Source organism: Berkeleyomyces rouxiae, assembly GCF_048999995.1.
Source record: "Berkeleyomyces rouxiae strain 22BRR77 chromosome Unknown BrBRR77_ptg000004l, whole genome shotgun sequence".
NCBI classification, from domain to species: domain Eukaryota; kingdom Fungi; phylum Ascomycota; class Sordariomycetes; order Microascales; family Ceratocystidaceae; genus Berkeleyomyces; species Berkeleyomyces rouxiae.
The window spans coordinates 1,948,452-1,963,087 of record NW_027396494.1 but is presented as its reverse complement, the minus strand read 5'-3'; the positions used below and the strand labels follow the sequence as shown (position 1 = coordinate 1,963,087).

Genomic DNA, 14,636 nt, shown 5'->3' with positions numbered 1-14,636 from the left:
GGTAGTTCTCAGGGGACCTTCTGCATCTTGCAGGCAACAGATTTATGGGCTATGGAACTGAGCGATTGTTGTTTGTTATAACCTACAGGCCTGGCTCTTACTTCTATGACCAATGCCATAACTAGGGAGGACAACAAGGTTGAAAAACCTTTGCCTTTGCGGGTACTGAGCTGCGTTCTCAACTTATTCCCACTTAAGATCCTTGGTGCTGCCCCTCGGTTGATGAGGTTGCCTTTCGTTATTCCCATTCTTTTTTACCTTCCTCTTGTCTGTGGACACGAGGCCCTTACGAAGTTGTCGTTGCACTTCAAGGCCTTGTTTTATGTTGATCAGATGTACAAGCTTTCATGCTAGGGATTCCGTTGATCCCCTATACGTCACGATGTTGTTGGTGCATCGAGATCTACAATTCTTGCCTGCGGAGTCATGCTGTGTCTAGACCCGTATGGTTGGCTTATTCCTTCTGTTCCGATTCTGCAAAGCCCGGTGGACTTCCGTGTCCCTAGATGCCCGGCTTCCTTTTGCGAATTCTCCGACTTGATTCTAGTCTAGGATGTGGCGATCTTAGTACTGCTGTGGAAATCAGTCATTTAAAAGGAGCATACTGTCATGAATAGCCATTCTTGCCATTGCCATTGCATAGGGTTATGCCTGGCACCTTACCCCGCTTCCGTTGTGTCACGCTAATGTTCCAAGGACGTATGATGATACGGTTATACCACTTGGTGGTCTGTGTAACCTTGAGGTGTCACTCCGGTTTATCTACTCGGGTGTGGCCGGCTTGCACACTATAGATCATCGCTATTAGGTAACTCGGTACTCTGCAGTTGATGCAGCTTATTCTGAGTTGACTGCTATTCTCGTTCCTTTTGTGTCAACAGCGTTTGAGCGTGGGGCCCACACCTGTTAGGCCGATATCGCTGTAACGCGACATATCGTTGCCTGGGTGTCTTGAGGGATTTTCAGTTCTGCTGCTGCCGTGTTGGTTTATCTCGTGAACTAACATCCGGTTTGATAGTAGCGTCTGGTAACGTTGAGTTACGTATGTCCCCACTTTCGGTTATCTGTGATTTGGTTCTAGCTTGGGAAGATCTCTGTTGTCAGAATCTGCAACGCCTTAAATAGCGTTGCCTTCTGCCCTGTGTGATCAGGTTAACTCTTGCTCCCCAAGCTTAACAATCACATACACCCCTTTTGCCATTCTTCTTTGTATACTAGTTTATAGTATCACTTCTTCGATAGTACCTTCTTCTTTAGTACTATATCTTTAATTATCACTTGTTTCTTGATAGCCTTCATTGCATCAGTACCTTCTGTCGTCTTCGTTACCTCAGTGTTCCTGTGATTGTTTATTCCCTTCCGTGTGTTATAAGATCAATTAGTTGAGTGTGCCTCTTTACCTCAAACCGACCATACGACCTAGAGAGTTCTATCCTCTCCTCCCGGCCGTATATCCGCGCAGGCCTGACTGTCCACCTCTGGAACCTATCATTGTCCTGAGTCGTTGGCTTTCTAGAACCCTAATGGTTTCCTTGGGCCCTATCCGTAATATAAAAGGACGTAGAAGGGCAGAAACAGATATATTGCGATGGAGAGAAGAAGAAAGAACTAACTAAAACTAGGAGAGAGCAGTAGCTCTTTATACTGCCTGGGTAGAACAACTGAGGCCTACCTGATTGACCCAAACGTGGTGAGTCATCGGGCGTTCGGATCAAGGCCGGTTGGGCCACTTGTATTCGGACCGTCAGTAGTCGGGCCTTTGCGGACTCGGACCACCGACACTCGAACCACCGTTGCTCAAGCCACACCGGCTTCAACTCGGACAATCAGGCAAAGCCTTGACCCGGGTCTCCCAGACCCTAACATCAGCCTCCTTCTCTTTCTTCCCATCCTCCCATGGCCGTGTAACACAAGAAAAGAAAACAACAGGAAGGTGGACACCAACTGAGAACAACAAAAGGGAATAGCAAACAACAAGCAACTAATCATCGGTAAACGACAACAGAACGAACAAGGAGTGGAACAGACAGTGGAGAAAAAAAAAAATGTCAAAGGAAAGGGAAATAGACCGTGTGCAACAACCGTGGAACTCGCAGCTCCTTCAATCAAACTTCGGACTCAAGCAGTCCTCTCGCCACGGCACTCACACCTCAACGTCGGCAGTCTCCTGCGCTCGCAAGAATTCTTCCAAAGCAGCCGTTTCTTCCAGCGCCTCTGTAGGTTCCCAAGTGGGATCTCGCCAACCAACCCATTTCACCAAGTACTGGGCTGGTTCGTCTCTCGTGGCTGGCCGGTGTTCCAGGATCTTCTCGACTTCGTATTCCTCAAAGCCATCGATCTCGACTGGTCCGGGGCTCGATACGTGCGGGTCTTGTGAGGGCCAAGGGTCGTTCGGGTGGTATTTCAATCTGTCGGCATGAAACACGTCGTGTCCTCTGGCACCCTTCAGGTCAAGACGGTAGCTGTGGGAGCCTACAGCCTCTAAGACCTGGAGCTTCTGGTATCTTGGCCGGAGTCGCTTGCCTGGGCCTTCTTGCTGCACGGTATGGGAGCTTTTTGCCAACCAAACCCAGTCGCCGGGCTGGAAACGTCGATGTGGTTGTCTGTGTCTGTTCGACTGTTCCTCCATAGCAGACTTGGCGGCGCTGAGAGAGGCTTTGGCCCAATCCGTGTGGTCTGCCAAGCTCTTCAGGATTCTTGTTGCTTGGGCTATGGGACTCGTGTTGGCTGCAACGGGGGCTGCTAGAGGGGCAATGGCGTCGGGCTGCAGCTCAACCAAGTCAGGACTATAGCCGTGGGACAACGTGAACGGGGACGTCTCTGTTGAAGCCGCGGGGGCTGCGTTCAGGGCAAACTCCACAATTGGCAGGCAGTCTAGCCAGTCTGAGCGGTCGTGTAGGAGTTTGGCCATCTTTGTCTTCACCTCAGCATTTGTCCTCTCAGTGGCCCCGTTGGTCTGTGGGTGGTAAGCGGTGGACAGACGACGATCGATCTTCAGGGTGGTACAGAGTCGTTTCCAGAGCATGTTGGCAAATTGGCGGTCAGAAGCAATGCTGTTAGGAAGACCATGACGAGGGTAGTAGACTTCCAAGAAACGGCTGGCAAGATACTCGATATCCAGGCTGCGGCAGGCTATAAGGATGACACCCTTGGACAGATGGTCCACCACAGTCATGACGTGCTTGTAGACTTTTCCTTCCTTCTTGCACGGCGGGAGAGGGCCAATCAGATCTATGCCAATGTCACGCCAGATGCGGTCAGGTACCGGAAGGGGCTTCAGGAGACCTTGCTTGAGCTGGCGCATGACGTTCGTGCTACCGCAGATTTCGCAGTTGCGGCAGAACCGTTTGACATCCGCTGTGTAGTGCGGCCAGAAGTAAGTCTTGGAAACTTCCTGACACATGATTCTTTGACCGGGGTGGACTAGTGTCACGGAATCGTGAATCTCTTGTAGTAAGGCCGTCCTCAGAGGTTCCCACTGGGGTACCCACAATCTTGATCTGTATCGCAGTCGACCTTCGGAGTCCAATGAGCATTCGGACAGTGACACTCGCCAATTAGTCTTCAAGCTGTCTGGCCATTTGGGCGCCTGAGAGGCAACCACTGCGCATGCTGCCGCATAGTCAGAGTCGGCTGACAATGCTTGTTCCCACAGTGTACTGAGGGCTTCCTTACGGAACGGGGATGGCAGTGTAACGCGAGCAGATCTGACTTTCAGGACACCGTCGGGCAAACACTGGAGGAGCTGTTGGTTGCGAGCTTGTAGGCGGGGATCATCGGGACCTGAAGGCATGTGAAGACGGGAGAGAGCATCGGGCAGTGGGGACAGTTTCCCGGGACGGTGTTCCAGTGTTAGGTCAAACTCGCTTAGCAGGTTAGCCCAACGAGCTTGCCTCTCTGTTAACTGTTGCGCAGAGGTAAAATGCAACAAGTTCTTGTGGTCTGTTAACACTCGGATGGGTCCCTGGGCGCCACGTAACTCTCCTCTCCACTCTTTCAAGGCTCGGACAATTGCCAACATTTCTTTGTCATGGATCTCATAGTTGGACTCGGCAGGAGACAGCTTCTGGCTGATGTAGGCACATGGAAACAGGCCATCTGGATGCTGCTGCAATAGGACAGCTCCAGTGCTGTAGCCTGAAGAGTCAGCTTCGACAGTTGTTGGCAGAGAGTGGTCGAAGAGGCGCAAGACGGGCGAAGCACAGAAGAGATCTTTGAGTGACGAGAAGGCAGCTTGGCATTCTGGAGACCAGACGAAGGGAACTAGGTGACCAGTCAGTGAAGTGAGAGGGACGGCTACTTCGGCAAAGTTCTTGATGAACGGGCGGTAAAAATTGGCAAATCCTAGGAAGCCACGGAGCTCTTTCTTGGAACTGGGTACGGGCCAGTCTTTCACTGCTTGCACCTTGGCAGGATCCATTGTTGCTTTTCCAGGCTTGATGATGTAGCCCAGGTACTTGACTTCTTGTACACCGAACTCGCACTTGTCGATGTCAACCGTCAGTCCGGCCTTCACGAGCTTGGCTAGGACGTGGTTAACTTGTTCCTTGTGCTCGTCGAGGGAGCCATCGGTGTACACTAGGATGTCATCAACGTAAGCAGAACAAAACAGGTCGAGGTACTCTTGCAATACGGAATTCAGGAAGCGTTGGAATTGGGCAGGAGCATTGGACAAACCAAACGGCATCACGTTCCATTCAAAGGAGCCCAGGCGCGTACGGAAAGCGGTCTTCCATTCGTGGCCTGGCTCGATACGGATATTATGGAACGCTGCAACGACGTCAAGCTTAGTGAACCACTTTGAACGGCTGATTTGGCGTAGTGTTTCCTTGAAGTTGGGTAACGGGTATCTATCCTTCTTCATCAGCTTGTTCAACAGACGGTAGTCCACGCAGAATCTAAGTCCACCGCCAGGTTTCTTGACGAACAGGATGGGGGCAGCAGCAGTGGAACTACTCATTCGAATGAACTTCTTGTTCAGTAGGTTCAATAACGTTTGGCGCAGTACTATCAACTCATCGTGGGAAAAACTTTTGCAAAAATGGCCAAATCGACAGAAAAACTCACCAAAACGACTCTGAGCAACAGCTCAATTGATTCCAAGACTAGTTCGAGCAGTGCATCGAACAAAATAGACAAGAAACCGACCGCGCGCGATGAAACGCGCCGCACGACGCGCCTGGGGCTGAGTTTCGCCCAGATGGCGAGCCAGGAACCGCGTTCCGACGACGACGAGCTGCTGCGTTCACCGTCGCAGCATGCGCCCGTCACCTCATCGATGAAAGTCGATGCAGGTGTTGAAGATGCGCCGGTTGTTGAGATTCCCTCGACACCCGACTCGCGCGACTCGGACGCGACAACGCCGACGCCTAAGGCACTGGATGGGAGCCCGTTCGTGTTCAGCCAGGCTCAGCGCGATGAGAACGACACCAACAACACCAACAACACCAACAACAACAACAACGACCAGACGATTCCGGCGAAGCGCGCCCGAGAGATTGCTCTCATGTTGGAGCGCAAGCGCCGGCGCGACGAGCAGAACGCCGCCATCATGAACGAGGTCTTCCTTGTTCTAGAACGCCTCAAGGACTCAGCCTCCGAGGCCCAGCTGATGCGCATCCTGCGCCAGTTTGGCAACGAGTGCGGGCTCGTCGTAATGTCGCGCCACGACCACAAGACGCTGGTTGAGATGGAAGTCTCGAAGGCTGCCCGCCCCAAGCCAGCACACGAGGCTGCAGCCGTGGCTGCGTACAGCGAGGCTGCGACGCAGACACCTGAGGTGCCAGCCGCGCCTTCTGTCCTGGACAGTGAGCCCCGTGCCAGCAAAAAAAACGCCACCCCTGCGCCTAAGGCCAATAAGCGCAGACGCCGCGGCAAAAAGGCCAAAAAAAATGCTGCGACCGCCGTAACCGCCGCAACCGCCGCCACTGACCAGGCTGATGCTATGGTCATCGACACCGCTGGCGACCAGTCCAGCACACCCGACACCACTACCTCGACCACCACCTCGACCGCCACTACTACCACCGATGACGCCGCCGCGCCTCCCGCCCCGGACACAGCTATGGCTGATGCCGACGCGCCCACTGAGTCCCCCGACACGTGGACCGTAGTCGCCAAGCGCGCCCAGAAGAAGGCTGCCGACAAAACCACGACCCCCGCCCCCAACACGACCACCACCACGACCACCACGACTGCCCCTCGCGAGAAAACGGCCGTCGTTATTGTCACCACACCCGAGTCGAGAGCCAGCGCGCTGCCCCAGCGACGCGTGCGCGACGCGGTGAACCGCCTTCTTGGCAAGACTGCAGTGTCTGCGGTCCAGCGCACCAAGGCGGGCAACATCTTGCTGCACGCTGTGGACAGTGAGGCCGTCAGATTGATGACCTCCAATCTGCAGCGCGTGGTCAAGGAGCTGTCCTGCTTTGGCGCCTGCGAGTTCACGCGCGCCACATCTCCCGGCTCCAGAACCCACAAGTCGTCAAAGCTCTGCTTTGTCATCCACGGTGTGCCGATTGAAGACGGTTTCGACAGTCTCAAGGAGCTGCCCAAGGACATGGCGGACTTCAACGGCGTCAAGATCTCCGACTCGCTGCGCTGGCTTGTGGTCCCTGCCAAGGGTAAGCAGGCTGGCTCGGTGGTCGTCGAGGCCCTGACCCAGGCTGACTACGACAAGTGTGTCGGCAAAAACGTCAACGTCGGCGGCGCTATTGTCCCAGCAGTGCCCTACGTTGACCGCAAATCTACGACAGACGGCCCCCCTCGCCTATGAAAGAGGGCCCTACGGCCGGACAACGTCTACGCATCCTTCAGCACAACGTGCACAAAATGAAGGCTGTTCATGAGACAATACTTGAGGCTGCTGCAACCGGAAAGGCGGACATTGTCTGCATCCAGGAGCCTTACACCATAAAACTCAAAGCTGGGTATAGAACATTGACGCAGCCGGGCTTCACCCTGGTTGTGCCGTTTAATGTTAGGAATCTCGAGGCTATGCCTTTGCGCCCGCGGGTCTTGACCTACGTCCGCCAAGGCCTGCCGTTTTCTGTGCTGTTCGAGTTTGGCGATGCTGAGAGTGATATTCAGACCCTGCGCATCCTTGCGTCGGAGCCGTTTTCGCTTCTCAATGTCTACAACGAACGCCAGCTGACTGTGCAGCCTGTCCCCGAGACCCAACCCCGGCCCTATACCATTGAGCGCACCAATCTTTTATCGCGCAATATTGACACCAGTACTTTGCTTCTCGGCGACTTCAATCTCCATCACTATTGGTGGAATTCCCAGCGAGAGCATCCCCACGAACCACGAGCTGACTCTTTTGCTAACTGGCTGATGTCGCAGAATGCCACCCTGATTGTCGACGACGACTACGTTGAACGCAACGGCGGCACATACGTTAATAGCAGCACGACCTCGGTGATCGACCTCGCATTTTCCCTGCGGTCTCGACCGGGCCTGTTTACGAACTGGAGGTATCTTCAGGAGACGGGCTCCGATCACCGGGCCATCAGTTTTGATTACGTCAGCACCACCACACCCAAAACCCTAACACGTAACCCGGCGTTCAACACCAAGACGGCCGACTGGTCGCTGTTTCGCAAGGAATGGCTGGCTGGCCAGGCCGACCTTGAGCTTCAGCTGTCCCTGGCAGAGATTTCTGCAGACGGTGACGCAATGGCGCGACTGCTTTCCGAGGCCCTGCAATCTGCTTGTCAGAGGTGCATGGCAGTGAAGAGGCACAGTGCCCGCGCAAAGCCATGGTGGACGCCTGTCATGAATAGCCATTCTTGCCATTGCCATTGCATAGGGTTATGCCTGGCACCTTACCCCGCTTCCATTTTGTCACGCTAATGTTCCAAGGACGTATGATGATACGGTTATACCACTTGGTGGTCTGTGTAACCTTGAGGTGTCACTCCGGTTTATCTACTCGGGTGTGGCCGGCTTGCACACTATAGATCATCGCTATTAGGTAACTCGGTACTCTGCAGTTGATGCAGCTTATTCTGAGTTGACTGCTATTCTCGTTCCTTTTGTGTCAACAGCGTTTGAGCGTGGGGTCCACACCTGTTAGGCCGATATCGCTGTAACGCGACATATCGTTGCCTGTGTGTCTTGAGGGATTTTCAGTCTGCTGCTGCAGTGTTGGTTTATCTCGTGAACTAACATCCGGTTTGATAGTAGCGTCTGGTAACGTTGAGTTACGTATGTCCCCACTTTCGGTTATCTGTGATTTGGTTCTAGCTTGGGAAGATCTCTGTTGTCAGAATCTGCAACGCCTTAAATAGCGTTGCCTTCTGCCCTGTGTGATCAGGTTAGCTCTTGCTCCCCAAGCTTAACAATCACATACACCCCTTTTGCCATTCTTCTTTGTATACTAGTTTATAGTATCACTTCTTCGATAGTACCTTCTTCTTTAGTACTATATCTTTAATTATCACTTGTTTCTTGATAGCCTTCATTGCATCAGTACCTTCTGTCGTCTTCGTTACCTCAGTGTTCCTGTGATTGTTTATTCCCTTCCGTGTGTTATAAGATCAATTAGTTGAGTGTGCCTCTTTACCTCAAACCGACCATACGACCTAGAGAGTTCTATCCTCTCCTCCCGGCCGTATATCCGCGCAGGCCTGTGAAAGGTTCACTAAGTATAAGAGAGTCTTATAGTTATGACCAGAATGCTGTTTATTATCTTTTGATAGGGAGAAAAGGAAGAAGAAAGACTAAACTAAACAGCGGATTTGGGTCTACTATATAGACATTTTTGTGCTTACAAATGCAAGTTCCCGATCGGCTCAATATCCCTCCGTGAGCTCCTTATGTCCGAGTTTTCGGCGATAACTCGAGGTTAACTCCGATCCCGTCGGAATCCCTCAGTTTCCCTCGGAACACTTCGGACCTTTCTGCATCCTGCCGGATTAGGCGAATCCTACCCACGGACCTCAAGTCCGACCCGGTCCGAGCTCTCCGAAGCCTCCGAAGAGTTGCCGAAGTTCATCCGAAACCTTATCCAAATTCGGTGAAACGACCTGCATTCGAGAGCACTGGATTAGCTCTATCTGGTGCACCCATTGGTTCCCAACCCGTAACAGATGGTTGTAGTCAGCGATGAACAAACACTGGACCGGCTTAGTCAGCAGGTCCATCTTCGGGGCCTCGACCCGTAACAAGGCCTGACTGTCCACCTCTGGAACCTATCATTGTCCTGAGTCGTTGGCTTTCTAGAACCCTAATGGTTTCCTTGGGCCCTATCCGTAATAACGCCCGAGCTACAATCACAACGCCAGGCCGCATCGCGCGCAGAGAGAAGATACAGACGAGGCAGGCTGTCGCTGGTTGAGTTTCATTCGATTCGCAACAAGTACACCCATGCTGTCGAAGATGCTAAGTCTACTCACTGGACTACCTTTCTTTCTGACGCTGACAACGAAAAGGTCTACACAGCCTGGAAATACACCAAGCCAGCTACGGCGAGTTACTTCCCCCCCATCCAGGGGCCAGACGGGTTAGCCAATACCCCCGAGGAGAAGGAAAAGGCTTTCCTGACGCTACTGGGTGCTACGTCTAGCGCAGGTGTCGACCCCCGACCTGACGTTGCCGATACACACGACCCCCATCACGACCCCCATCACGACACCCCCCACGACACCCCCCCGAACGACACCGACCGAAGCATATACCCCTGGCCTGACCTTACAGACCACGAGATCAAGGAGGCAATCATGTCCGCCAACGCCAAGAAGGCCCCCGGGCCCGACGGCATGAACGCCAAGATCATCCAGATCGCCTTTGAGGCCCATCCCGCGCCCTTTCTCTCCGTCTACAAAGCCCTGTCTCGCCTCGGAATACACCCCACACTCTGGAAGCAAGCTACTGGGATTGTGCTCGCGAAAGACGGAAAGGCTGATTATTCAGTCGTGAAGTCCTACCGCATCATCTCACTGCTCAACTGTCTAGGCAAAGTGCTCGAGAAAGTCTTTGCGACCCGCTTAGGGTACCTCGCTAATTGCCATGACAGCTCGCTTCTAGACGACACTCAACTCGGAGGCCGCAAACAGCGTTCAGCCATGGACGCCGCTCTCGTATACGTCAGCCACCTGCAGAAGGTCAAGGAGATGAAGCTCGTTCCAAGCACTCTCTTCCTTGATGTCAAGGGCGCTTTCGACCACGTGTCAAAGCCCTGCTTGATGCGCAGCTTACGTGAGCTCGGTCTTCCCCTGGTGTTCCGAAAATGGGTTGCTTCGTTCCTCCAGGACCGTACTGTCGGCCTGCACATCGAGGGTCAGCCGTTTCCGATGACCCCGGTTAACATCGGCATCCCCCAAGGTTCCCCCATCAGTCCTCTACTCTTCCTGTTGTATGCTCGGCATATAGTGGCTCGGGTGGCCGGCGACACACCACAACTTCAGCTGTCGTATATAGACGACTTCAGCGTAACCGTGGCGTCCAAAAGCCCGAGGCGTTCGGCGGCGCTTCTCGAAGAACTCGTGACGGAGCCGCGGGCCAAGGCTCGCGACTACGGCATTGAGTTTGAAGAGAGCAAAACTGAACTGATCCACTACACCGATGCTGCAAAGTGGGCCTCCCAAACTGTCCGAGTAGGTGATGTCACTGTGCGTCCCCAAAAGATGGTCAAGTGGCTAGGTTTCCATTTCGACAACAGACTTTCGTTTAAACAGCACGTCCAGGCACGGACCCAAAAGGCTGAGATCGCGTTCCGCGGCTTGCTTCGGCTCGCTTCGAACACGCGTGGACTGTCCATTGCGGCACTCCGTCAGCTCTACATCTCCTGTGTGGGTACCATCGCCGATTACGGATCAATTCTCTGGTATGACCCGTCAAAACCCCAGCTCAGTCTGCAAAGGGTATACCAGAAACTGCAAAGCCAAGCTGCCGCCCGTATCCTAGGTACATTCCGCGGTTCACCAACACGCGCCGTCGAAGTCGAGGCCGGCCTCCCGCCCCCCTCTATTCGATTCGCCAAAGCACGCATGGCCTACGCCGCTCGCACTCTCCGCCTCCAACGCAACCATCCCGTCCGTGTTGCGTCCCAACCCGACAAGGACGAGCTTGCCCCCGATGACTCAGACCTGCCTCTCCTGGGGCATAACTGTTAAGGTGTGATTACGCTAAGCTGGATCTTCACAGAAAGGGACACAGAGGGACAAAGATCTCGAATTGAAGAACAAAACCTAAACTCTCTAAATGGTGTAGAAACAATGCGACTATTTATCCTGTTGGAAAGGGAGGCAACCGACGATCGGCGGCGACGACAACTAGTTCCTCTAGGAAGTGCCGTTAGTCTTGGTTCTGGTCTGGCATTAGTTTTGCCGTACCAGCGCCGGACTAGTCCTTAGAGGATACGCCGTTAGTGTTGGTGTCGGGCTTCCGTCGGTCCTTAAGGGTGCAACCCCAACATCAGCCTCTCTTCCTCCTTTTGCGCGTCGTTTTGGTTCCTTTTTGGCTGAGCCATAGTTTGTAGGCGTCGGTATCGACCAGAAGGTCGACTGGTTCCCAGCCAGGTCTGACGTAGCCTTTCCATTTGACTTTGACTTGCTTGACACCATTAGAAGTGCGTTCGCCTAGGATCTTTTCGACCTCCCAGTATTCTTCACCATTGATGACTTCCATAGGTGCTGGTCGATCGTCGTGAGTCTTTTGGGAAGGGAAAGCGTCGTTGGCAGCTGAGCGAAGGCGATCGGCATGGTAGACGTCGTGAGCAGTTGTACCCGGTACTTCAAGACGATAAGTGTGAGGGGTAACTTGTTCCAACACTTTGCAGTATTGGTATTTTGCTCTAAGTTTCCTGCCGAGGCCTGAGCCTTGTTGTTCAGGGCGTAGGGTGAGCCAAACGTATGAGCCTGTAGGAAAATCTGGTGCAGGACGTCGGTGTTCATTCTCGCGTTGCTCCATCTCCGCTCGTGACAGAGAAAGGTTGGCGTGGGCCCATTTCTGGGCGTCTCTCAGGCGTTGGATGACCCTCTCAGCCTGTCCGAGTGGACCGTTATTGTCGGGTTCGACAGGCAATGGTGGTGCGGCGAAGACTCGTGGGTGGTAGCCGTGAGACAAGAAGAAAGGTGAAACATTAGTGGCAGAAGATGGGGTGGCATTGATGCTGAACTCGACCATGGGCAGTAGATTGAGCCAGGCGGGGCCTTCAGCGCTGAGTTTGGCAAGTTTGACTTTGATCTCAGCGTTCATCCTCTCTGCAGCTCCATTGGTAGCCGGATGGTAAGCTGTTGTGGTTAGCCTTTCGATCTCTAGGCGTTTGCAGAGGTGTCGCCAAGCTGCGTTGACAAATTCGCGGTCAGACAAAATAGATTTTGGCATGCCGTGGTGTCGGTAAAAGTGGTGGAAGAACATATCTGCAACAGATTCCATGTCGAGGGCGTCGGCGGGAATAAGGATGACGCCCTTGGATAGACGGTCTATAACAGTTAGGACGTGGGTGTAGGTGATGCCGCCTTTCTGTGCTGGTTCCAAAGGTCCGATAAAGTCGATGGCAATCTCGGCCCAAGGCTGGTCGGGAATTGGCAAGGCTTTGAGGGTGGTGTCCTTGTTGTCGCGACGAATGTTAGAACTACCACAAATTTGACAGTTGCGGCAGAAACGGCGGATATCTTCGACGTAGCGGGGCCAGAAAAACTCTCTAGACAGCTCGACTTGCATGACGTTCTTTCCGGGGTGCAGCATCATGGGCGAGTCATGAATGTTCTGTAGGATGGCGGTTCTCAATGGCTCGTTAGTAGGTACCCATAGTTTATTCCGAAATCGAATAGCGGATTTGGCGTCCAAAGAGCAGTCGGAAATGTTGACTCTCAACTTGTGTCTGATTGTTTCGGGCCACTGTGACAGTCCATCTGTCAACGCTTTATGGATAATGGCGTATTCATCATCGGCAGCACAGGCATCAGACCAGAGTTCCCGTAAGGCAGGCGGAAGTTCGGGGGTAGAAGGGGCTTCTGGCGTGTTGGTGGTTTGTGTCGAGAAAACTTTCAGGCCGTTACCGTCGTGGTGCAAGATAGTGGCTAGTCGGTCGTTGTAGCGCGCGTCATTCGTGTTGTCTGGGGTGTCGCGGCGAGAGAGAGCATCTGGGAGAGGGGAGAGTTTACCAGGACGGTGGACGATGGTGCAGTTGTATTCGCTCAAGGTCAGGTACCATCTAGCTTGGCGTTCGGACAAGTGCTGCAACTTGGTAAAATGCAGCAAGTTTTTATGATCTGAGACGATGGTAAACGTCTCCTTCAGGCCCTTGAGTTCGCCACGCCATTCCTTCAGGGCACAGACAACAGCCAACAGCTCTTTGTCGTGGATCGGGTAGTTGCATTCGGCGGCAGTCATTTTGCGGCTGAAATAAGCACAAGGCCTAGTTGATCTATCGGGCTGCGTCTGTAGAAGCGCTGCACCGAGACAGTAGCCAGACGCGTCTGTCTCAACAACAGTTGGCAGATCTGGATTGTGCGTGCAGAGGACAGGGGTCGAGGTGAATGCTTCTTTTAGAGCCTGGAAGGACTCTTCTTCCTTTTCGCCCCACTGGAAGGCCTGGTCTTTCTTTGTCAACTGTAGCAAGGGAGTCGCTAGAGTAGTGAAATTTCTGACAAAGGTGCGGTAGAAATTGCATAGACCGAGGAAGGCTCGAACGTCCCTGACCTTCTTGGGCGTTGGCCAGTCCGACACTGCAGAGACTTTGGTTGGGTCGGTTGAAATCTTGCCGGGCTCAAGGATGTATCCCAGGTACTTCACTTTCGATACCGCGAACTCACATTTATCAATGTCGATTGTCAGTTGGCCCTCCAGAACCTTTGCTAAAGCCAAGTTGACCTTCTCGTAGTGGTCCTCTAACGTGCCGTCGGTATAAATCAAGATGTCATCGACGTAGGCAGAGCACCACACATCCAAGTATGGGCGTAGCAGACTGTTCACAAAACTTTGGAACTCTGCAGGCGCGTTGGCCAGACCAAAAGGCATGACGTTCCACTCAAAAAGGCCTTGTCGCGTTCGAAAAGCGGTCTTCCACTCATCTCCCTCGGCGATTCTGATGTTATGAAACGCGGAAACAACGTCGAGTTTCGTAAACCACTTAGCTTTGGAAGCATTAGCTAGGGTCTCGCTGATGTTTGGGAGTGGGTACCGATTCTTTTTCATAGTCGCGTTTAGTGCACGATAATCTACACAGAAGCGGAGGCCGCCACCAGGCTTTTTCACGAATAGGATGGGAGCAGCAGCAGTGGACTGGCTGTGGCGAATGTAGCCTTTTTCCAGCAATGAAAGAAGCGTCTGGCGAAGAACCACGAGTTCTTCTCTGGTCATGCTATAAAGGGGGCCCCATGGAGCTTCTTCGTCGGGCACGGTCAACTCGATCCTATGATCCTGGCCAGGCCGGCGGGGAGGCATCTTTTTAGCAAATTGTGCGTCTGGATCAAACACCTTGACCTTGTCGTGCTCGATCCAAGCTGGGATCTTCTTTTTCCACTCTCTGGGGTTGGCTGGTACTCTATCTTTCTCCAAACGGGCCAAGGCTTTATTGATATCTTCGATTGAAGCTGCAAAAACCCGCAGCTTATCTCTCTTGGCGGCGCGGAAGAAGGTGCTCGCTCTGTTTATTCGTACCATGGTAGAGCGGAAGGTATGGTTTGTCG

At 53.1% G+C, this 14,636-nt stretch overlaps 5 protein-coding genes across 5 annotated transcripts; 3 read left to right on the top strand and 2 right to left on the bottom strand.

The window, feature by feature from the left end:
* Positions 1–2,143: 2,143 nt before the first annotated feature.
* On the bottom strand, positions 2,144–4,960 carry BROUX77_004757 (uncharacterized protein; the record flags this gene model as incomplete). The annotated part of the gene is made up of 1 exon (XM_073749554.1): positions 2,144–4,960. The coding sequence occupies one exon, from the start codon at positions 4,958–4,960 to the stop codon at positions 2,144–2,146; it is 2,817 nt and encodes a 938-aa protein (XP_073605214.1).
* An 81-nt stretch (positions 4,961–5,041) lies between these two features.
* On the top strand, positions 5,042–6,772 carry BROUX77_004756 (uncharacterized protein; the record flags this gene model as incomplete). Its single annotated transcript, XM_073749553.1, has 1 exon — positions 5,042–6,772. The coding sequence occupies one exon, from the start codon at positions 5,042–5,044 to the stop codon at positions 6,770–6,772; it is 1,731 nt and encodes a 576-aa protein (XP_073605213.1).
* Positions 6,773–6,828: 56 nt separating this feature from the next.
* On the top strand, positions 6,829–7,851 carry BROUX77_004755 (uncharacterized protein; the record flags this gene model as incomplete). Its single annotated transcript, XM_073749552.1, has 1 exon — positions 6,829–7,851. The coding sequence occupies one exon, from the start codon at positions 6,829–6,831 to the stop codon at positions 7,849–7,851; it is 1,023 nt and encodes a 340-aa protein (XP_073605212.1).
* A 1,238-nt stretch (positions 7,852–9,089) lies between these two features.
* On the top strand, positions 9,090–11,114 carry BROUX77_004754 (uncharacterized protein; the record flags this gene model as incomplete). The annotated part of the gene is made up of 2 exons (XM_073749551.1): positions 9,090–9,137; positions 9,285–11,114. The coding sequence occupies 2 exons, from the start codon at positions 9,090–9,092 to the stop codon at positions 11,112–11,114; spliced, it is 1,878 nt and encodes a 625-aa protein (XP_073605211.1).
* Positions 11,115–11,415: 301 nt separating this feature from the next.
* On the bottom strand, positions 11,416–14,610 carry BROUX77_004753 (uncharacterized protein; the record flags this gene model as incomplete). Its single annotated transcript, XM_073749550.1, has 1 exon — positions 11,416–14,610. One exon carries the CDS (start codon positions 14,608–14,610, stop codon positions 11,416–11,418), a length of 3,195 nt encoding a protein of 1,064 aa, XP_073605210.1.
* Positions 14,611–14,636: the final 26 nt, after the last annotated feature.